Source organism: Athene noctua, chromosome 1 (assembly GCF_965140245.1).
Source record: "Athene noctua chromosome 1, bAthNoc1.hap1.1, whole genome shotgun sequence".
NCBI classification, from domain to species: Eukaryota; Metazoa; Chordata; class Aves; order Strigiformes; family Strigidae; genus Athene; species Athene noctua.
Window position 1 is genome coordinate 262,896,644 of NC_134037.1, and position 22,953 is coordinate 262,919,596.

General features: G+C 41.0%; 1 protein-coding gene across 3 annotated transcripts in view; it reads right to left on the minus strand.

The window, feature by feature from the left end:
• Positions 1-22,953, minus strand: part of FCHSD2 (FCH and double SH3 domains 2) — a 167,228-nt gene that overhangs the window by 128,394 nt on the left and 15,881 nt on the right. For all 3 annotated transcript variants that reach the window (XM_074918894.1, XM_074918874.1, XM_074918884.1), the window contains exon 3: positions 3,877-3,922. In XM_074918894.1, coding sequence (XP_074774995.1) covers positions 3,877-3,922 — 46 coding nt within the window. The remainder of the gene's footprint in view (positions 1-3,876; positions 3,923-22,953) is intronic.

Here is a 22,953-nt window from a genome sequence, read left to right on the forward strand (position 1 = left end):
CTGATTTTAAACAATGGAAAAGCAATGCAGTAAGTTGAAAAAAAAAATAAAGCAACTATTTGGGCACTGCAGCCTATAAATATTATTTAGATATATAAAATATATAATAAGTGCAATATATAATTTGTTTGTTTTATATATATAACGTGTAGACACACATTATACATACACAAAAATGGCTGTTGGAATATGGCCATTTTCTAGAAAACAGGTATTCACATAGTCTGATGTCTTGAAATAAGTGTTTTATCAAGTCTGGCAAGACACCCCCGGGGTGAGAAGCTGGCAAAGGCAATCATATTATCTATCTGCTTACAGCCACCTTTCCTCTTGCCTTTCCTGCTCCTCTGGCCGCTCCACCTCCTCTGGCTCCTGCTGCTCTGACGGGCTGCTTTTGTCTTTGGCATTCATTTCATCTTATTTTAAGGCTCCTCTCCTGATTATTGTCAGTGATACAACCACCACCAAAGGATGCCCTTGCACTTCACTCCTAGCCACCAACAGGAATGTGTGGATATAAACGATGCTACTTATTATTCTCTCCGTATTTTAAAATGTTTTATTATTCTCTCTGTACTTTAAAATGTTTTAAAGGTATTAAGTTTCTCATTGCAACAGACGCAGCAATCAACACCAAGTGACCTGTCCACTCTCTCCAGATCACAGATAAGATATTTTTACTGAGCGCACACATCTCTTCAATGTTAATCTGACCTCCAGAAAAAACAGACAGGGGAAGAAATTTCAAAAAAAAAACAATCATCATAACAATTAGTGCCTTTTTTAAAAATTCTGAACAGAAGCTTCTACTCGCACCTCAGTTCAAATTTAAAGCTCTAGCGTAGCTCACGGAATGGAGTTTCCTACCATTTTTTTTTCCTACATTATCAATGCCTTCAGTTGAGGCACTACAGTTTGCAACTAATTAGCATGCACCGAAAGGAGTAGCACGTTTCACAGCTCCAGCTCTTTCAGGTTACTTGCAGACCCAAAGAGATGCGCCCTTGATTGCCCAGAGTCACGTTTTACTCTGAAACAATGACAGCAAAATATCAAACAAAAAAACAAAGCATGACAAAACATGACAAGGAAGGTCATCTGTGTGTTCCCAGCACGCGACACAGACTGTGAGGGACTGCTGTCGAGTCGAAAGTGTTGAATAATAATAAAAAGTGCAGCAGAGATGTAATTACAATCTCAAACAAATGGAAACGTTTTACCTGTTTTACCTAACATGTTAAACAGTTTTTTACCAGGTCTGCAAAAGCAGACATTCACTAGGTTGTTCTTTCACCTAACAGAAGGGTATTCTTAGCTACTAATTTCCACAAGCTTATTAATCACGAAGAATAGCTAATAATAATAATAGAAAATTGCAATTTAAATGCTATTACTAGGAATACTGTTAATGAGAAATGAGAGCCTGTCTATACTCTCAATTCTGAATATTAAGTAAGCCTTTAAGTGTATATTAAATAATACAGTAATGAAAATACAAGTGAAAGGGCTTAGTGTGTATTCACAACAGATCTAGAAAGGACTGCAGAATTGCAGTAGTAGGGCTGATACATCAAATAATTCTCCCCTTTATACCATGGCACAGCCTAGAAAAGCCAATCAAGAACCCACTGGAGACAGACAATAAGCAGAAAAACAGCCTGGAAAACTTCAGTGGCAATAGGTAGAATACAGTAAAAATATTCAGTAAAAAACCCCTCCCTTGATAAAGTAAGACGCAGGACAATTTACATACAGATCCTGTAACACATCACATCCATTCAAGCCACTTACCATATAATTAGGGATAAATTATAAACACTGTACCGTGGTGTTTCACTCACATTTATACAGGTTCTCCTTCTCCAAACAAAAGCGCTCTGTGTATAGAAACTTGGCACCCAAGTGCAGTGCATCAGCATACAAGTTTTTTAAACCAACAAAGCATTCAGTTCTGGGAAACTTATTTTCACTGTCTATCCTTCCTTTTTTTTTTTTTTTTTTTTCCTCTAGATTGCCAAAAAACAGTCCTAAATTAGAATATTCTAAATTCCCTAAGGTGACAAAAGGCATATGGACAGAATCTGTAAAAAGGTTTAGAAATCTTGCTTCAGAAAGCAACTACTGAGAATTTTCACTTCTCTTTATAAGGTGATTTAAGTGGAATATCCCACTGTTGATGAATAAAACTTCACACTTATTTTGCTAACAATTGCTCTCACCAAAAGGCTTTATGTGAAATTTTACCACTATCTCAAAAACAGAAATCCTTTTTACAGGCCCAAGAAGAAACATCCAACATTGTTCTTGAACTGTACACTTATCAGCAACCCGAGGAAGCGATTCCACAAGACCTCATTCATATGAGCAGCCGTTCAATGAATCTCAAATGATGCAGCTGTATAGCTGGAAAGTTGGGGGTTTTAAATGCAAGTATCTGAAAGCCTCAGTTGTTAAGACTGAGCCTTCCGAATCTGAGAATGTAATTATTTTTCCAACTTATCAGGACTACTCTCTAAATGCGGCGACTGCTGTAAGTGCCCCTGCATAGAAAAACCATTCCCAGTGTAGAATGGATAAATGTATTAAAAATTGATCTTAAATTCTCTACCATGTCATTACAAAAATCACTAAAGAATACACGCTTTGAAGTTTCATGAGGCATATATCGATCCTGTCATTGAAAAATTGCTATATTTAATCAAATTAAGTGCAACTGCCAATGTAATCAGTGTATGCTAATGTATATTCATGTACAATGAAAGAACTGGAGCACCAATAACTGCAGACCCGTACAGCACAACTGTGAGCGTCTGGATTAAATTCAGAAGAAATTTCATTTGATTTACAAAGTGTTTTCAGCTGAGTTTTGGACTGAGACCACATGCAGGAAATCTAGGACTAGAAAATGTGTACATCGGCAGATACAGAAACCCTCTTTCATAAGCTGACAGTAAAGTCTGGCCCACAGAAAAGGTTTGTTCTCTCTATACTTGTGGGTGATGCAGCACTGATGACTGAAAGGATGCTTAACACAACAGCCTACAAACTCCATTTGGAAACATCCTAGCGACAGCTTGTGTTTTCACATTTCACTTCTGTCACTGCCCCAACATCAACAATTGTAACGTCAGGCACATCTCCAGTTGTATTTACCATATACTGAGCTCCACAAGCTCCCTCACTTATATTTTATTCTACCTTTAATCTTTTTTAAAATCAATGAATGGATTTTTAATCTGTAGTACTTGGATTTCTACTCCAAGGGCCTTTACTGTAAATTAGCAGGCAGCTGCCCCTTATTAGGTGCTTTCTAATTTTGGAACAAGGGAGGGGAAAAAAAACAAAACAAAAAAAAAAAAAACCACCACACAATCCTCCCTCCTTTCTTGCAAACAGATCAAAATTCATTCCACTCCCTATCACAAGCACAAGGCCAAATCTGTCCGCTTTTATTTCACATGAATGGGAAGCTGCTCTTACTGAAGAATGTGAATGTAAATTTATTTTGGACTGCGTATGCCAGAACACATTTCCTCTCCCTCTAATTGACCTGATTTTACTTTTTACTCAGGTTTCACACTAACTTCTGAGAAAACCTCGAAGAGTTGATCGACTTGATAAAAAATTTTTTTTTAAAAATGTTAAAAATGTCTTCTGTACCCAAGAACTTCCTCAAGTCAAAATGTCCATGAAAACACAGAATGTGCTTAAGTCCTGCATAGGCCAAACTGTCTGATTCAGAACTCCAACAGGGATTTTCATAGTAACTAACTGATGGAAAGGATGAACAAAAAGCCCACACGATGTAGAAAATTTGCTAACGAATAAATTACCTCAAGGGAACAATGCCATAGACATTAAAATTCCAGAACCTACCTGCGCATATTCTTTCTCAATTGCAGCTCTCTTCTGACTGAACGCTCTGGAAGAGGGAAAAAAAAAATAAAATCCATTAATACATACAGCAAAACACTATAAATGCAATAATTTACTTAAAATTATTGACTGCTGGACAGTCTTTACAGTTAAATGAGCAACAAAAAAGCAAAATTGTTTGACAACTGTATATCAGTAGCCTAGCAACTAGCACATGTGGACTTCACATATGTCATGTTCAAATTTCCAAGTTTTATTGGACAAATTCCGTTCCCAGGGCTACCAGGGTAAATACCATTTACTTAATTAAAGGCTCATCAGCTTTCCACTGGTATAGCCTAGGGAAGAACTTGGTAACGCAGGACAGAATTTAACTTTATGCATCTAGATGGACTTCCTAATTATTTGGCTTTTTATTTAAGAAAAAAATCATGTTTCCTCAACAGCAGCTGAACACATCATATTCATAGTTGTAGTCGCAAGACTATCAGCCTCTCTTTAAAACCCATGCTCTCCCACAGAAATACCCCCATTTACCTATTAAGGTAGCTGTATCCCATTAAACCCACTTAACTCGGTGCCAATCATAACACATCCTTCCACATTAACATCAGAACTGTACTCTCATGCAGGGGCTCATGATGCACCATCTCAACGTATTTTAAAATAGAGGGTTTCAACACTATCACTGTTGTAAAAGGAAGAAGGTTCTAATACCTAGATGTGTCAAGGCTCTTTCTTCTATAGCTTAAGCTACTCCCTCTTTAGCCCTTGAACAGTCATAGCAGAGGAAATTTTCTTCCAAGCTATAAACTATTAAGCTTAAGGCTACGTCATTAGCAAAAAAAAATATATATATATAATCTAATTCTATTTAAATTAGTTGCACAATAATTATGGTAACACGTTAATTAAAAAATCCTCAAAAACATCCTATAATAAGGTTAACTCTATAAACACAAACAAAAGGAGCTCTGAACAGGCTCTTTCTACTCCTGTCTACTCCATTTCCCCCATGAAGAGCATCCACACGTTGACAGGGCATTACGGGCTCAGTCTCCTCAACGGGATGTAAAACAGAAGTCTAAACACATCGCGATTGCTTAAAATTCTTTCCAGATTAGTGACAGCCCCGAAGATCTGGCCATATTCCAACTCCAATAATGACATCCCATCTTCCTAACCCCCCCTCGTGTAGCTCAGGTGGGTACAAAGGGCTGTGCCATAGGAAACACCTCTATATGAAGAGGTCAAGTTGTCCGAGATGCTTGTAAATGAATCTACTTTGTAAAGCATTCGAGGTATTTCATCTGATATTACAAAACAATTTTTTTTAGGCTCTCCTGTTCCCAAGTCCAATATCCCAGTCGGCTTAGCAAACATCTAAAACCCACAATATCCTTCTAAAAGAACTTACTTTCCTTTTAAAAGGGTACATAACTGCAGAAATCACTACTAGGAATAACTGAAATGTGTTATCAATATTGAAAAGGTAAAAGAAAACAAGCAGCTCTGTCTTTGAAATGTAAATCTGGGAAGGCTTCAGGCAAAGGCAGTTATTTTCCAATTCTCAGAAAATCTTATCTGAAAACACATAATCAGAGCTAAACTTTAAGGATACTCAGTTTACACAAAACCTGGATATGGAGCCATATACTTCATCATGAGTTCCCCCCCCCTCAACAAATTCCACTTAAACTTAACTGCAAAACAACAATCGTGACAAGCTGGAAGCCTAAGATATCCCCTAAAAACCTTCTACATTAAAAGGTTTACACTGGAGGAGTAAAACAAAAGCATTCAAGTGGCCCTAGTGTAGAATTACAAAATACCATGCAAATCAAATTTACTCGCAAAACCGACAGAAATCTCAGACTTGGAACAACTGCAAGCTCCAGCCTGAAGAAAAGCGTATTGTACAGTAGCACCTCCATAAATTAGAAACATTTTAGAGTAGTTTTAAATTTTGTTCTGTCTTTTAAATGGGGTTTTACGAAAAAGTTGGCAAGGCAGCACGTAATTCGAATACTTAAATTTGTGTTTGATCTGCGTTTTGGTGAATGAAGAAAATGGTAAGTACTGAAAGATCAGCAGGGCTCAGCCGTCTGCATTCCTTGAAGCTGGTGTTCTCTGTCACTTTGTGACTGCATTTCTCTCGATTAGTCAAACACAAAGCTGTTTTTAACCTCGGGACAGTTTATAATGGAATCCTTTTATGACGACCATAAATATATTACAAAACATGACGAAATATGAGACTGAAGTAGACAAATTTCCCAGGAGAAAACTATTTTGAGCAGAGGGAAAAAAAAAAAAAAAGTCTGACTAATAAATGCATCATAGTTTCATAACTTGGGAAACCTGGAAAGTTTCGTATGTGGATCCTGATTTTATGTGCAAAGCGGGGATATTCTTAAACTTACTGTAATTCAAGATGGAATTTCAAGTTCATATAAGGAGACATTTGGTTCTGTAAGATAATGAAATGTTCTCTGTTACTGAAAAGTTTTTAAGAAATTAAGTAGTGGGTCTGCAAGAAAGCAGCAACGTTATTTACAGGTTCTTTAAACCAGGATGCATTTATATCTGTTATTACATCTTTTTCTCAAATTAACCATTAATTAAATTCAAGAAACACCAGAATTGCATGCCCAGAAAAGTATCTTAGTTTTTGCTGCTGGACAGTGACTCCTAAATATCATCTGTATCCTGCAAACATCCTTCATGCGATATGCTTATTCCCTTTGCCAAACTAAAAATCATTCCAAAGTATTTAAAGTATTTGACAGCTTAAAAAGAGGGTGAAAAAGGATAAATACAAAAAAATTCAACGGTATTTGGTGTGTGTCATCAAGCTATAACCATTTTCCATTTTAACTATACTTGCCACAATCCTTCTATTGCAGGAAAATCCTGACTTAAGCCTCCAGAAAAAGAAAGCCAATAAAAATAAAATTACGCTCACCATCAGGACAAGAAGCCGCCATTTAAACGAAACACGATTTTATTACACATCCAGAGTGTGACCAGGCGCCTGCCTTTTAAAGAGCTTGCTGCTAGGGAAGTCTGCTGCAAGCCTGAAGGAAAAGTCACACTCAGGAAAGTTATTTCAATGGTTTCAACATACATGATTTAACATCGAGAGGCAATGCCAGCCACCCACTGCATTCCCTCACACGCTGCTGCCTACAGCCCCTTCCGTGGCTTACGCTCCCTATGACGAGAATGAGCCTAATCCCAGAGGGATTATGAAGGCATGTTCTTTCCGAAGCACAAACAGCTAGAGACGCTCTGCAGAGAAGGGTTGTCTTCCTTTGAAATGTTAGCAACTGGCCAAGTCTGGTCGAAAACTGAGTAGTGGGGTTAGAGAACAGTCGCTCCTATTGTCGTTAGGACAATACGGACTAAATGGGGGGTTGGAAAGGATTTCTCCTTCAGACTAAAAACTAGTAAGAATATCTGAAGAGGAGGAGGGTGTAGATTTTCCTGTTGCATAGTGGGACTTCACCCACTTACATCTCCTCCTTACCGGGCTTCTGACCCAGGATAACACCCTCCAAGGTGCACTGCGAGGCTGAGCGGGCCGCTTTGTTTCCTAAAGAAGGAAATTCTTTGGTCTTAATTCACAGGACTTTATGTGACAAAATATATCTGGATGAAACGCAGCGATCTGCAGTATTAAAGAAATTAGATGATGCAATTGGACTTTCCCTTGGGCTCTGTGAAACAGTGGAAATGTAATGGAGCAGGGGAAAGTAAACTACACTCACTGTCACCCCTGTTTTGCTAATACTCCTCTTACCGGTGCTGAACCCTCCCTGTCACTGCCAATTCCCAAACACAAATTCCAGCAACTGACGGGTATTTAAATTACCCATATCAATTTAAGGTAACAGATGTGAAGTAAGGAGTCAGGCCAGTAGGGAAGGATACTTCAAGAAGTCTTCCTCTAAACAGGAGAAACAGACGGGCTCAACCTGGTACATGGATGTCCACTTGGGCTGGGAATGTTTAAAGCTCCCACTTTCATAAGAAATCAGTGCGTTAACGTTAAAATATATATTTGAGTTATATAAAACAATGTCATATTTGCCAAGATTATGCAGGCATACAAATCTAAGGATGAAAAATACAGCTTGCACAGTAAGAACCGTTAAACACAGCGACACTGCAAAAATCAGAATGCGAACTCTCTGTATTAAAAAAGCTAATTTAACTACATCTAGAGAGCTACGCAAAAATGTAAACAGACACTTTGTGTACAAATCTCTTGAATAAAAGAAGGAGCTAAATTTGCATAGGTGAATGTATTTCCATTTGAAGGCTGAGAAATTCAACCATGAGCCAAGCAGGGGTCTGAATCACACTTGGAACGAGTCGCCGTGCAAGATCAAAATAATGGTCAAAAAACAGATGTAATAACTGGCAAACTGGTACAACTCACCTAGCACTAACAGTTTGTGGTAATATGATTTTTTGGCTATAGACATTCAGAAAAATTGATTAGAAATTTAAAGGAAAAAAAATCCTTACCATTTATACAGCTGTGCAAAGCACCAGAAAACGTACAAATAAGTATCCCACCCGAAACATCCAAAACTGTGAGATTAAAGAATTGCACCTGTTTTAACCGACCTTGACCTAAGAGAGTCCCCAACTGCTACACTAACAAAAGCAAGGAGCAGCAAATGAGAAAATAACATGCTCAGCTCTACGGAGACACTGGATTTCCCAGATCAGCAGAACACAGAGCAACACCATTGACACTTTCAGTGCTGTCTTTCAGAAAGGTGATGCAAGGAGGGGGAGAAAAAAAATTTACACATACACACACTGCATGGTGATGGTAACTCTCCAAAACCTTTTTTTAATCCTTTTAATACAGGCTGCTGTAGCCCTAGCAGATTCAAAACAACAAAGTCATTACCATATTCTCTTTGCTTGACCAACTGCAGATCTCCCCAAGTTGACAAAAAGTGAAACCCACATTAAGTGATGCAGATCATTAAGAGTAGATCTGTAAAGCCCCAACACAATGAGAAAAGGAATGGAAAAAAAGGTGTATGAATAGATTTTCCATTGTTTTGACTTTATGAGGTATTAAGGCAATTTCAAAATTCAGTTTAAAAATGAATTCAGCCCATCAAAAATTCCTGAAGTAAATCTACTTCACAATCGTAGAGCACATTGCAACTGCTTTTAAACTGACTCAATCCACCAACGCTCACGGAGGTGAATCAGTGAATTACGAAATACCCCAAAATTTCCAGCTTCCCAAAAAATAGCTCAAGAATAATTCATTCCATCTAGAACATATTCCAGTGGAAAATTATGACTTTGCAGCTTCTACTTATAATGTACACCGGTAGCACACACCCTTGGTGTGCAATGATGTCCAAACTAATACTATACTGGTTTTCTTTTTAAGATGAAAGTATACACTCATTCCAAAACTTTCCGATATCATAATTAAAACAGACAGCTCTAGTTTAAAAAAAAAAAAAAAAAAAAAAAAAAGGAAAAAAGGAGGGAGCAACCCCAGAAAACTCAAATGTATCAAGGTAGAATTACACAGCTGGCTTTGTTCACTCTTTTTGCCCCATTCAGAGACAAAAATCACTCCTGAACCACCTAAAAATCACCTGACAGTGAATACACCTGCATGAACACAGTCTTAGCTCCCCCCCCTCCCAATCTACCTATGCAATATAAACAAAAACCTGCATGCAGCAAGTTAAAATACAGTGTTAAATATCAGTTCCCTACCTCCCTTAACTGACAAACAGATCTAGAATGCCTTTTACAGTGATGAGATGTATTTATTCTAAGCAAAGGAAACAGATCCTAATACATGAGCAACAGGGGAGGAACCCCGATCGTGAACTACACACACTTGAAATATTTATGTACAAGAGGGCATTGAAATTTCCAGCTGGCCGCCCCAGCCTGGCCTGTTGCTCAAGGCCGGCGTGTCCCGGGGGCAGGACTTGGCATTTGCCTTTGTTGACCTTCACGAGGTTCTTGCCAGCCCATGTCACCCATCTGTCAAGGTTGCTCTGAACAGAGCCCTGCCTCCAGCCTTATCATCAAGTGTTCTCCCCCAATTTGATACCCTTCATCAACGTGCTGAAAGCATGCTCCATCCCATCATTCAGGTTGTTATTAAAGTTATTAAACAGTCTTGATCCAGTATTGCCCTCTGAGGGATTCCCAGGTGCCCACTGGACTTTGCACTGTTCTCCACCACTTACAGTTGGGAAGTCCAGCCAATTTTCCACCCACTTATCAGTCCACACAACCCTGATGTGGCTGTAAAGGTTTTACAGGAGGCTGTCAAAGGCCTCACCTAAAGCCAACACGTCCCGCAGACACAGCTGTCACCATGCCCACATTGCCAGCTTTCCCAGAAGGCAATCAGGCACCATTTGCCCTTGGTAAATCCTCGCTGGCTGCTCCCAAACACCTTCCTGTACCTTCAGGAAATGGCTTCTTGAAAAACAAGCCTTGGAAATCGCTTCTAGGAGGTTTTGCTCCATAACGTTCCCAGGACCTAAAGTAAAGCTGACCAGCCTGCTGTTCCCAGACCCTCCCTCTTTGAAAATGGGTATGGCATCTGCATTTTTCCAGCCAACAGGAACCCCTCCTGATTGCTACGACCTTTCAGAGATGACAGAGGGAACCATCTTACCACACCTCTGTATTTCCAATAAGCTCATTCCTCCTGCTTGTTTCCCGGCCACACAAGCTCATGTACAGGCACCTGTGACAGATCCCCAGTATTACTGGGGAGAGTCTCTTCCAGGACACTGTCCCCCAGACACCTCTTCATCAGACCATTTGCTTTAAGATATGGTAACTCTCCCTTAGCAGACCTCATTTCCAGCCTTCCTCGCTAGGTCTAGCTATTGGTAAAGGTGCTTGTGCCCCACGTTGTCAGATGGATCCCACCCTCCTCAGCATCCTTGTTTCAACCAGGCTCTCATGTTTATAAGATTCAAAGCCCTGTCGGCAACATCAGCTGCACAGCCAGGTGCTAACCTGTTGGACGGGTCCACTCCTGCCCAAGTCCTTCACCTCCACAGGAAGGACTAAGAATACCCCCAAGGCCCCCCTGCCCTTCACACTTGTGCCCAGAGTTCTGCCATCCCCCTTTACACACTCAAGGTCACCTCTGGTAGCATCCTAGGTGCCCACATGGGGTAATAATCCCCATATTGCCTGAGCCTCTGTAGTTTTTCTGCAGTATCCCGGATCTAACTCCCCAGCAAACATCAAACCTCCCAAGATGTCCAGCTCAGCACACAGATGCTTCCTTTTCTTGTAGGAGGGAATCTCCAGTGACCATCACCTGCCTCTGATGGCACACAGTCTGTTCACTTCCTTCCACCACTCCTTTGCTTGGTGGCAACTTGGCGCTTTCACAGAATGCTCTGGGTTGGAAAAGACCTCGAAGATCATCCAGCCCAACCATTAACCTAACATTGACAGTTCCCAATACACCAGATCCCTCAGCACCACATCGACTCTACTCTTCAACCCCTCCAGGGATCCCGGGGACTCCCCCCTGCCCTGGGCAGCCCATTCCAACGCCCAACAGCCCCTTCTGCACAGAAATCCTTCCTCAGAGCCAGCCTGACCCTGCCCTGGGCAGCTTGAGGCCATTCCCTCGGGGCCTGGCGCTGGGGCCTTGGCTCCAGAGACTCATCCCCCCTCTCTGCCCCCTCCTGGCAGGGAGTTGCAGAGGGCCAGGAGGTCTCCCCTCAGCCTCCTCTTCTCCAGACTGAACCCCCCCAGTTCCCCCAGCCGCTCCCCAGCAGACCTGTCCCTGCCCCAGCTCCGTTGCCCTTCTCTGGACACACTCAAACAATTCAATGTTCTTTATCAGAACCCATCTCCCCCGGGGGAGGCCACTGTTGACCCCAGCCCCAGTGAGAGGCACCACACACATGTTGTACCCAAGGCCCGGACCGCAGCATCCTCTGTCTGGGTTGAGGTCTCTGTTGTGCCAGGGGTGGTTGCTCCCATTGATGTGCCCAACACCATTGTTGCTCAATTTCAAGCAATTCCACATCGTGAGCAGAGTCTTTGGCCCACCCTGGGTTCCTGTTGTGCCATCTGCTACCTGCTAGTTGTACTCCAGGCTGGCAGCTGTACAGCCACTCTCCAAACATCTGTTGGAAGAGCTGCTTGGCACTCCCTGGTCAGTCTGTTGAAGACAAAAGGTTTAAGTACTCCCCTGTCAGGAAACAGCCAAGAGAAGCTGTCTGCTAGACCAGAACAGCAAGCCAACAGCAGTGACCGAAGGCAATCGCTGAAGCAGCAGCCCAGGACATGCTGCACCAACTGCTACGTCAAGTAGCAAACTCTGCGGCACCGTCTGACCTCGCTGGAAGCACACGCATGTGTAAGCAAAAGGTAAGAAACTTCTGAATGCTTTGGAGGTACAACAGCTAATGTTTAACAGATGGATAGCTACAGTTGATATGGACACATCTGAATTAAAACATTCTTTGTAATTCCAGCTTCCACTACAAAATCAAAACGGGAGCAATACTGAAATACTTTGAAGGAGGGAGGGGGTCAAAATATTTTCCTCCCTTGTAGGAAACCAGGATTTCTTTAGGAATGCTGATGTTCTTGTTTGGAGGTTTAATTCACTGCTTTCATCTGGATGCCTCATCCTAGTCTCCCCAGTAACATGAAAAATGCACCCTAATGAATCAATATCATACAACTGAACAAGTGCTTTTACCTGGTTTTTAATTTAAGGACAGGTGTGTCCCTAACAAAGGCATAAATGAATTAAAATGTTCTTCAGCTGACATAAATCATCACCATAGCTCAGTTTAGGTTCGCGGTCGGCAATAAATGCTGAGAAAACATAGCACACTAGCAGTGACATGCCTCATTAGGTCCTTCAGGAACACCTGTATATGCAGGGACAGACTGCATTAATATTCCCATTCCCTTTCCCTGTCCAGCAGAGACAAAGATGACATACCTGCAGCAATAATTCATCTACAGAAATTATTCATCACGACACTCTCAAACGCTGCATGTAATAGGCTTCTCTTCGTGTTCTTCTGTTTACACTAAACAGAATAACCACTACCAAAGCATTTTAAAGGATACACATAAAATTCTGAATGTCTGAAGGATAAATTATTTTGCACAAAAGCACCGATTTCTGACGTTATCTATCTGCAGACTTCAGAAGCCGTAGCAGCAGCCAGAGCCCAACAACCCGGGTTATTAAAATTAGAAACATATTTCTAATGAGAAGGGGTCTCCTGTTGGCTCCTTTCACCAGGTAAGCACACATGTGGTTCTTCAAAGAAAAGAGCAAGCAATGCGCCACTTCAAAGAGGCAATTTAAAACACTACATACAACGGAGGCAGAACGATCAGAAGCAATTTTCATCACAAAGTACCCATGGCTTCCAATTCAGAGACTTTTGTAGGTTGGGGAGTTCACACAATTATACAAAAGACTGGCTTTCCCTTTTCTAAGTATAACGTGAACACGGCAAACGCTGTCGTCTTAAGGCAACGCAATAGCCTTGCCTGGAATACAGTGACAGAACCATTTCACTCCCTATAGCATCTGCAAATTCACTGTCAGCTTCGTGATTCAACACAAGTACCTGACAGACAACTAGAAAGCTCTCTAGGCTTCTTCAGTCTATATAAAGCTCAAACAGGCATTAACAGGCAAAAAGGAAGAAGTATCAGAAGATAATGTCCCTTCTGTCCCTTTCACCCTGCTAAAGGTTAAGTTGAAGCAAGTTCACGACGTTCAAAGTTACATCTACTGCAAAATAGACAACCAAAACAAGCACAGTGGGAGTGGGTTAAGTGGCCCTACAGAGTGAATTCTGGACTTTTCACTGAAATTATATCAGCATTAATTTCTGGGTAAGGCTTTGTGCTACCAGTGAAAAGGGTAGGGCAGTCCTCTTTCCTCAACAGCGTATTTCCCTGCCCTTTGTGCCAGCCTTAATAGTTAGGCAGTTGCAAAGTCAACAGGCTGGTTTTCAAATAAAGAATTGTAACTTGAAAATCCACGCAGCACTGGTTGGTTTTTGTCATTTGTCTTCAGTTTTAGGCTGCTCCTTTCATTTATAACTTACATGAAAAAAATCACAGATGACTGACACAGTGGTGAACATCAAAAAAAGATGTATTCAACACACCTATACACAAAAATTTGAGAAAGTAGCATTAGTGATCACGTACAGTTTATTTCAATCTCTTCTAGCCATAATATGTTTCCTGGCAGAAATTCTACTTGACCACCATGCCTACACTGATCATTGAACACCACTAATATTTTACTTGTGCATCAAAAAATTCACCTAGGACAAAGCATGCAAACTTAATTCTACAGCAAAGCTATTATCACGACAGTCTGCTTTTTCAAACTAAGTTTGCGCCAACACATCCATTCACTACTGCTATCATTCCAGCATCACAAATAAAGTATCTTTTAAAATCTGATAAATCTATCGCAAATTTAACTTCTGCATTGACAGACTGCTATAAATTCACCACAAAAAAACAAGGCAAAAGATGGGTTTGGTGCATTTCCCAAGTGGGCCTGTACACCTGGTATAAATGTGACAGTTCCTCTGTTTGTGGTCCAAGCTGGCTGAACCCCCAACAGCTTTGATCTGGATGCCCCAGATCTAATGGGCCTGCCAGCTCTGAGGACAGGGCAAAGGAGCTTGTCCATCTGCATCCATCTAAACAGCCATGTTCAACTGTCTTGAGAAAGGAAGGATAAACCCGATTTAAGAATTCTCTACTAGTTAGTGGAAAAGTTTTCTTATCCAAACAGACTACTGGGACATTGCTCCCTGAATCAACCTTGGAAAGGGCAGAGGTACAGAGATCCCCACGAGGAAGCAGTTCAAAGGCTCTTTAGGCAAAATAAGGCATAAAGTTCCTCTTTCAGCATCCACAGGCAAGGTGAAGTTTCACCTTAATCAGAACATGTAAGAATTGTCTCCTTTATTACAACTCTTTCTATGGCCAGACCACCTGAAAGTCACTGGCAACTGAAGATAACCCACCAGGGAGGGCACTGCCTCCAATCGCTTTCTGGCTAGTTGGATTCAGTTTAAACATCCCTGCATTTCAGTCAAACCAATGTTGCCTCTCTAAGACTAGACCTCACGCCCTTGCTCTCGTGAAAAGGCAACTGCAGAAATTAAGAAATTGTAAGCAAGTAGAAACTCACTTCGATTTCAGTTAAGGCCGTACTCTCCACTGCCACTGAGTGCTTTAGCTTCCATTTCAGCCACTCCAAGAAAAAAAAAAAAAAAAAAAAAAAAAAAATCACCAGCTGCTGTTACAGCAAATAATAGCCTTTATGTTTGGTTTTTAAAATAACAAACTCTCTTTTGTTCAGTGATTTTATATAATCTGAAACAGATCTCTTCCTAGAAAGGTGACTATTTTATATGCACACTGTTACCTTCCAGATATAGCTGATAAAGAACAAGCAATTCACCAGCATTTTTATCAAGGAGCAAAAGTCTGGATCCCTCAGCGCATACACTTCCTATTCCACGTCAGGTTTGAATTATAGCAGCACTACTACAATTGCCATTCCTGCTGAAGACTTTGTACCACCTATTAAATAAACTCTGAAGTAAGTTACTGTACTGTGTTGAGCATTTAATAGCACTATTCAAACACAGCTCTGTTGCTTAGATTTTGGGTTGGCTTTATTTGTCTGGTCTCCAGCTAAACTTGCTGTCTCATACATGAGCACAAGATCATCATCCACGCTCTTCTGCACAGAGATATATATGGGCAATTTTTCCCCCAGGTCTTGTAAAAAGATGTTCCTCAACATTCGTATCAGAGCGTTAGCTTGGCTCTTCTTTCCAAACGATATGTTAAGCACGTAAGTTTAGGTAAAGATTTCCCCTGCAAAGACCAAAGGGAAAGAAATTATAAATGTTGTCTACTGCAGCCTTTTCCCTAAAGGCCATCACTAGGCTGTCTCCCCTGTTGCCTCTGAAAATGTCTTGCTGCTACCACTCTTGTAGCACACCTTTTATTACTCTTCACGTCCCCAACCAGCTGTAGATGTAACTGATCTTGTCCTTCAGCAGCCAAGCAAAGCTTTAATACTCCTCCTTTTTCACTCGTCGTATGCTGTCCTTTAGCTCCTTGCTCAGTCTTGAGGGGTTCCTGCTGAAATTCCTGATCTTCCCACACAACGGGATGGTTTGCTCCTTAGCTTTCTGGAAGTCTTCCTTAGAAAAACTAAGCTAAAACCAGCAATCCAGGCATATTTCCCCTTCCTGGCTGCTTCCCAGGAGATTCTGCCCACCAACTGCATGAACAAGCTGAATTCTGCTCGCATGACAGCGTGGCTCCAGGTCCTGAAGTCAATTTGTGGTCACAGAAGCCCAAGCTGCCACTAGTCTGGACAGGACTCCTAACAGCAAGTTAAGAACACCAGCCTTCCTCCCACGACAAGTATGGACAATTTGCAGTTCTTATACCACAAGCATCTCAACGCATCATGAATGTGGCCTCCAGGCCAAGACTTTTAACAAGAGCATGCTAATATGATCATTGCTGGGTAGGTCAAGTTCCCGTCAGCTGTGAAAGCACACAAGCCAGAAGAACAAACTCAAAACCACCCTCATGAGGTCACCCACAGCCTAAACTTTTGCCCACAGCGAAGCTCTATGACCCACCACGAGCCTTCCTGCTTGTGCATCAACTCGAGGTCTGCCTGATCTCAGCAGACATGTGAAGGACATTTTCAACAAGTCTTAAAGCACAAATATTTGTCACATCAAGAAACTCTTTGCTTGCTGAGTCAAGAACTTCAGCGATCCTCCCTGCAGGGCACTGTTCTTGCAGCTTCTTGGCAAGTCACTCCTCACTCACTCTACTTACCTCAGCGTACTTGTCCAGTTCTCTGGCAAGTCTAAAATTTTTTTAAAAAGTGGGCTTTCTTGAAACTTGATTTCTATATACATCCTCTTTGTACTATCTCCTCTTTAGTCCTAATCCTATAATCATCAGCTCTCCTGAATATAGCCTCATAAATTCCTGCAAAAAGGTATTAATTGACAATTCAAACATCCTGTAACGCATCCGAGCTCTTCTCTCCTCTACAGATTCCTTACTGTAGCACACATCACTCTTTTCAAACAGTCATTTTCCCCAAGTAAATAAAAGCTACAATATCCGCCCCATCCCTTTTATAGCCAAGTACACAGTAATCCCTTGTTGATTCAGCTACTACAGAATATTTTACCACCCTGAGGAGTCCTGCTACATCTTTCTACTCCTATTCTGCTACACAGAAGATTTGCGGTAAATCACCAACTGCGTCTAATTCAGCATTTCGATGCTGCAATTAGAAATATGCTCTTCCTGCCACTAAAACTAATCATCTCAGGCAGCTTTGCTATGATTTGTCTTTTGGAATGTTTATTCTTCAAATATCCACTTATTCTCTACTGAGATAAACTAGACTAAAGGAAAATTCTCTTGAATGTAAACAGAGATATTAAAGCAGAAAACATTTCAACCAATTTGCAGAAAATCTGCTGATAATTTAAATCAGCATATAGCAAACTATATAACAAAGATCCTCCTAAATCAAGGATTCAAAGTTGTGCATGGTACCTTTGTGTCAAAAGTCGTCTTTGCCTTTCCTGTTGGCATTCATCTACAATTACTTTACTAGTTTTCACACACAATTTTCAGTATCTAGCACACAATTTTCAGTATCTAGATCATCCTCCTGCCCTTCCCCCAAGCAACTCCCTGAAATGGAAAAAAAAAAAATAATTTTTTTTTAATGCATTGATTCCAGAGGAATTAGAAAAGCCTAGAAGAGAGGCAGAGCTAGAAATGATCTGCTTCTGCGTGGTTATCACCGAGCCCCATACCTGACATAAAGTATAGCTGTTTCTAACCACAGCTACAGGTCTTCACTGACATTCTTCTGGACACAGGAGCAGCTTATTCTAATCTGGACCCAGAACTAAACCAGAGAAAGCTTAACTTCCTACACAAGAAACGAGTGGCAGCAAGCTTCCAAGCCTGAATTTCTCTCAACCTTTTTACTATGAAACAGGTCTTGGTAAATAATGGAAGTTATTTGCTATTCTCTGTCTTCTCCAGGTGACCCCAGGCTCTCAGCGGTTGGGCACTGCCACCTACACCATCACAAAATTAAAGACTCCCAGCTCTGGTACTACCCTTCGGTCATTGCACTGGCACACACTTTTAAAAAACGATCAGCTGTTGTATTTTTGGCAATCTAGGCACCACACTACTTCTAACCCCACTCAATTCAAAGGAGTAAAAAACTAATTTGCCTTCCATGCCCACAGAGATCAGATGAACTAGGTTGTGCTTTGAAACACAAAATCCAGACAGTCAAACTTTGAATTTCTTGACTTCAGATGTTCTTACACAATGAATGATTTCCTGCTGTTTAAAAAATATCCCTCCCTAAAAAGCCCATTTGAAGAGTATATTGCTTATTCCCAATAGTTTAACTGATGTACTTAAAATCTACAACTTCCCCATACAAGGTGTTATGAAGTCACCATTTTCACCAGGACATTTGGAAGTCAATCACGACGGACACAGGCCAGTGGGTGCAAGTTTAGGTGCTCTTTACAACATCTTGGTAACATTTATGAAAACACACTCAGTAGAAGTTACCCGATTTAAACCAGAATATTAATATATATGCAAAATGTGTGATAGTACAAACCCACAAGCAACCTGGAGTTTAAACAGGATATATTTGTGATTTTTATCAGCACAAGCTTCCAACTAATCAGAAGCTTCTCCTTCATAAACCTATCAAAAATGACAAAGCAATTTTTTCCCAAGTTTCAGTTTTAAGTACGCTTTTGAACCGAGATTTTATTCATCATTTAGAATGTTCTAATCCACACAACCTACGATAAACAACTCTTTTGTGAACCATGAAATATCTTTACCTCGTGCCTGAACAATGACCCTCTAGCAATGCACACTGAAAAAATTTCCAGACAACATTAAACAGCAAGCAATGTACTCACCATAAATCACATTACTGTACAGTTTGGGATTAGGATGAGTTGCCACTAGCAACAGAGCCAAAAAAAATCAATTCTGTCACTATATATAGAGAATTCTTGTAGCCTCAAACGTAGTCAGTGTTTTCAGCAATTTGTCTCAGAAAAGTATTAGCAGTCCAGCATGTGATCAGAGAAACATGACATCCAGACACAAAACAATACTAAAACAATAGTTTTCCCTTTGGTAAAATAAAAAATAAAACGACCAACCAGAAAGCTGCTGGTGAGCATGAACATTTCATTCCCCCTCTTCAAAATAAAAGCACACATCTTTATACCCTTAGCATTTACAACAAATATGAAGATTGGTTTTAGAGCTTATTACGTGTATTTAAAATGATCACTAATGAGTTTTTGGTTTAAAATGAGAAACCAAGCAAACATTAGGGAGAGATACAATTTAGACAAATGCAAAGGTGCTTTTCTATAGCTTACCCAAAACTGATACATCATCTTCAAAATATTTCTTATTTAAAAAAAAACCCAGCATATTATAATTCAGACAGTCTCCTGGCAGTTTTTAGAAAACACGAATATGAGGAGTTTCTTTGATCCCCATTTTCTGAACAGCTCTCTGAAGAAGCCAATACACATTTCATCATTCACGCAGCTTATTTCCTCCTGGATCTGCAAAACGTTTTGTAGTAGGCAACAACGACCTTAAGAGTTTTTACTTTATTCATCTGTCACATTTTAGGAATCTTGACAGTGCCACCCTGGTTTATTACAAAGATTTTTCTGCTTTCTTTACCTGTATCTTTAATACAAGCACTTCATTTTTAAATTGTGCCCTTCACAAGGTTTCATTGTCATTAACACTGACATAAGTCAAATTCTGTATTTTAATGCATTCCACATGTAATAATAACTACCATAACTTTTTTTCCTCAAAGGACAATTGCCTTGTCTTATAAAAATATGGTAGATGTACTGTTATTCTTTAAATCAATAAAATTTAATAGTTCACTGAAAATATGTGGTCCAATTTTTAAATATATAGCTGTAGGTATACCTCAGAGTATTCCTGATAAAGTTTTAGGGCAAGAAAACAAGCTGTAAGTGAAAACATCTCCACTTTTCACACAAAGTGCAGACCTTCAGCACGTTCACCACTAAAACACCGTCCATGAGGTGTCTCCGTGCGAAGGCAATATCCACGCGCTATTTACACCCCAGCCACACCGCCCTGGTGTGCCAACACATTTGCCCCTTCCCAAAAAGCCGTTGTGTTTAAGAAACAGCTGCTATTTGTTGCACATCTCTCCTAGACACTACCACACGTAAAAGAGTCGGCGGGGAATGCGCCCACACCTCCACCACTTGAGTGCAAAGTCTCGTACCTTTGCCAAAGCAAGTGGGTTTAAGATGTTTAAGGATGGTTGTCACCCCGCAAGCCAGGTGCACCAACCCAACTCTCTACCCACAGCTGGCTCTGTACACAGATGTCCTATCAAGAAAGCACATTCCTGCTCACCATATAGCTTTCTGTGAACAACACTGATCACTGTTTTCCTTCACAGGATATTTAAACCTGCCTGTACCTTGGATGCAGGAATCCGATCCGTCAGTCACCGAGAACTGCAAAACGCACATTTCCTCCCACCATCGTTTCCTCATTTCCCTGCCAAAATAATTCAATGCTACATCCCTATTACAGGTTGTGGTTCACATACCATGGAAAAACAACTCTCCCTACCCCGCGAATGCCTGTTCTAAATAAGCAACGCAAGGGTTGCTCAGTTCCCCTCTATTCAGCTCGTGTGCGTTATCCCTGGGCCAGATGGGACCCGGAGGAAACAACAGGAGAGCTACCGAAACAGAATTATGCTTTCTGAATTCAGTGCCATTGTTGAAATAATAAGAAAAAGTGGAGGCTGCTAAGTTTCTGCAGGTAAAGCATCTGCTGAGTAGGGAAAAAAAAAAAAAACAGAACAAACCACCATGAAGCCTAGTATTTTCTTACTAACACCACTGGCCACCAGGGCACTACCTATCCTTGAACAGTTTCTTTTCCAGTTCAGCTCATCTCCGATTCTGGAATGGTGGCATTCCTCACCTCTACCCATTCCACCTGGGAAGGTTCTTCTGAGTACAACCAGTCCTTTCCAATCCTGCTTTGATCATTCCCTACCCCAGGGAAAGACAAGCCAGAGTCCCACCCCAACCTTTTCCCAAAAAGCAGAAACTTAACTCCAGCCAACTGCCAACCAGCCTCCTGGAAAAGATATTTGAAAGAGTATGAGAAGTCTTTTCTTCTTGCCACCGGCTTTCCTTGATCTCGCTTACTACCTGAAGTAGCACCAGCTGCTACAAACACCTTGGAACAGGAATCCCAACAGAGGATAATCTTCCCCGAGGGCAAACACAGCTCAGGTGCTTAACTGGGAATTAAGATTTGATAACTAAATTGGAAATTTGTGAAAACAGCACTATTGGGGAGAAGGAGTATCATCTAGACTATTTTTCCTGAATGAAAAGCTGGAGTAAAACTGTAACCAGTTTGCTAATACAGGTTGCCTCTGCGGTGGCAGTTTGCCAGCAGAGCTGGGCGAAGATAAGGCGAAACCCATTTCAAACATCTGGCTAGCTATGCCAACAAAATCAGGCCCAGCCCTCGTCTAGCGTAATATTGAACTAACCTGCCAAATTTAGAAAGAAGGAAAAAAAAAAAAACCAACCTCAAAATCTCAACAGATAAAACTTCTACAGCAGGGAGATCCATTTGCTTACTTGAGAGTAGAAAAGCGTTTGGCTGTGTCTAGATTCACGTAACATGAATCTCTGGCTGAAAGATCTGGTCTCAGTTATTAACTGGACAGCAGCACGGCTCTGCACCTCCATGGGAAGGGCTCAGCATTAATCAGCCCCAGCAAGCAGTGAACATCAAAGCACCCCTGCTAAGGAAAACAAACTTTTAAGGGGAGACCAAAACTCAACGCGCTGCACAATCTAGGCCCAGGGTGCTTAAAAGACTGCCCCGAACTCCAGAACAAAGACCACTGTCGACAGTCACATTCCTCTGGCACAGCAGAGCTCTGTGGTAACGGTAAGCCTTGGCTGCAGGACACAAGAACACGACTGGTCAGAAGTCCAAGTCTCCCCAGGAAATCAGGAATAACAACACCGCCATCCTTGATTTCAACTGAAAGAAAAATACCTTCGTTCCTACTTGCACACTGGAACAGATGAAAGCAAAGACAACCACCTCTTACCAGAAGAAAAGGGAGCACAAACAGGAAGCACATGCAGAAGAAAGAATTAAAGAACATTTTTAACCAGGCTTCAGCAACACACTAGATGATGCTCAAACGCTTTATGTAGATATTTATACTATTTCTTGGGTATCGAATGCCTGGTAGCTGCTACAGAAGCAAGAGAAACACAGAGGATTTCATTCCCCTGGCATTAGAAACAGTGGGTCCAGCCCCAGCGACAGACTGGAATAGCAACTTCAGCTGGTCTTTAGATACTGGCATCAAAATTCTGCAGATTTACAAATGAAAGACTCATGTAATAACAAAGATTACGTTCACCTCCTCAACAGAAAAGCCCAAATTTCAAATGCTTAGAAAAAATAGAGGACATGGCTTGCTTTGTTTTCTACACAACTGATGAGCTTACAGTAACTAACCAAAATCTGCTTTCACATAGATTAATAGAAATACAGATTAACATTTTTTAAAGTTTGGGATTTTTTTTGTTGGTTGGAGGTTTTTTTAACCTAGTTGAACATAACACACGTCATTTAAGCCCTGCAGACATTTTGCTAGAGCAGAAGTTTTTAGGCAGATGCTACTCTGCAAGCCTACACACCGGTCACCACATCGTATCAAGTGCTTCTGCACCTTTTACACAGCAAACACAAGGGAAAAATCGGATGCCCAAAGAGAACTAGTGCACTGCAAGTCTGTCACTATATATAAAGGCAGTGATTCAAAAGACTCAGCACCTCCCAGATCATTAC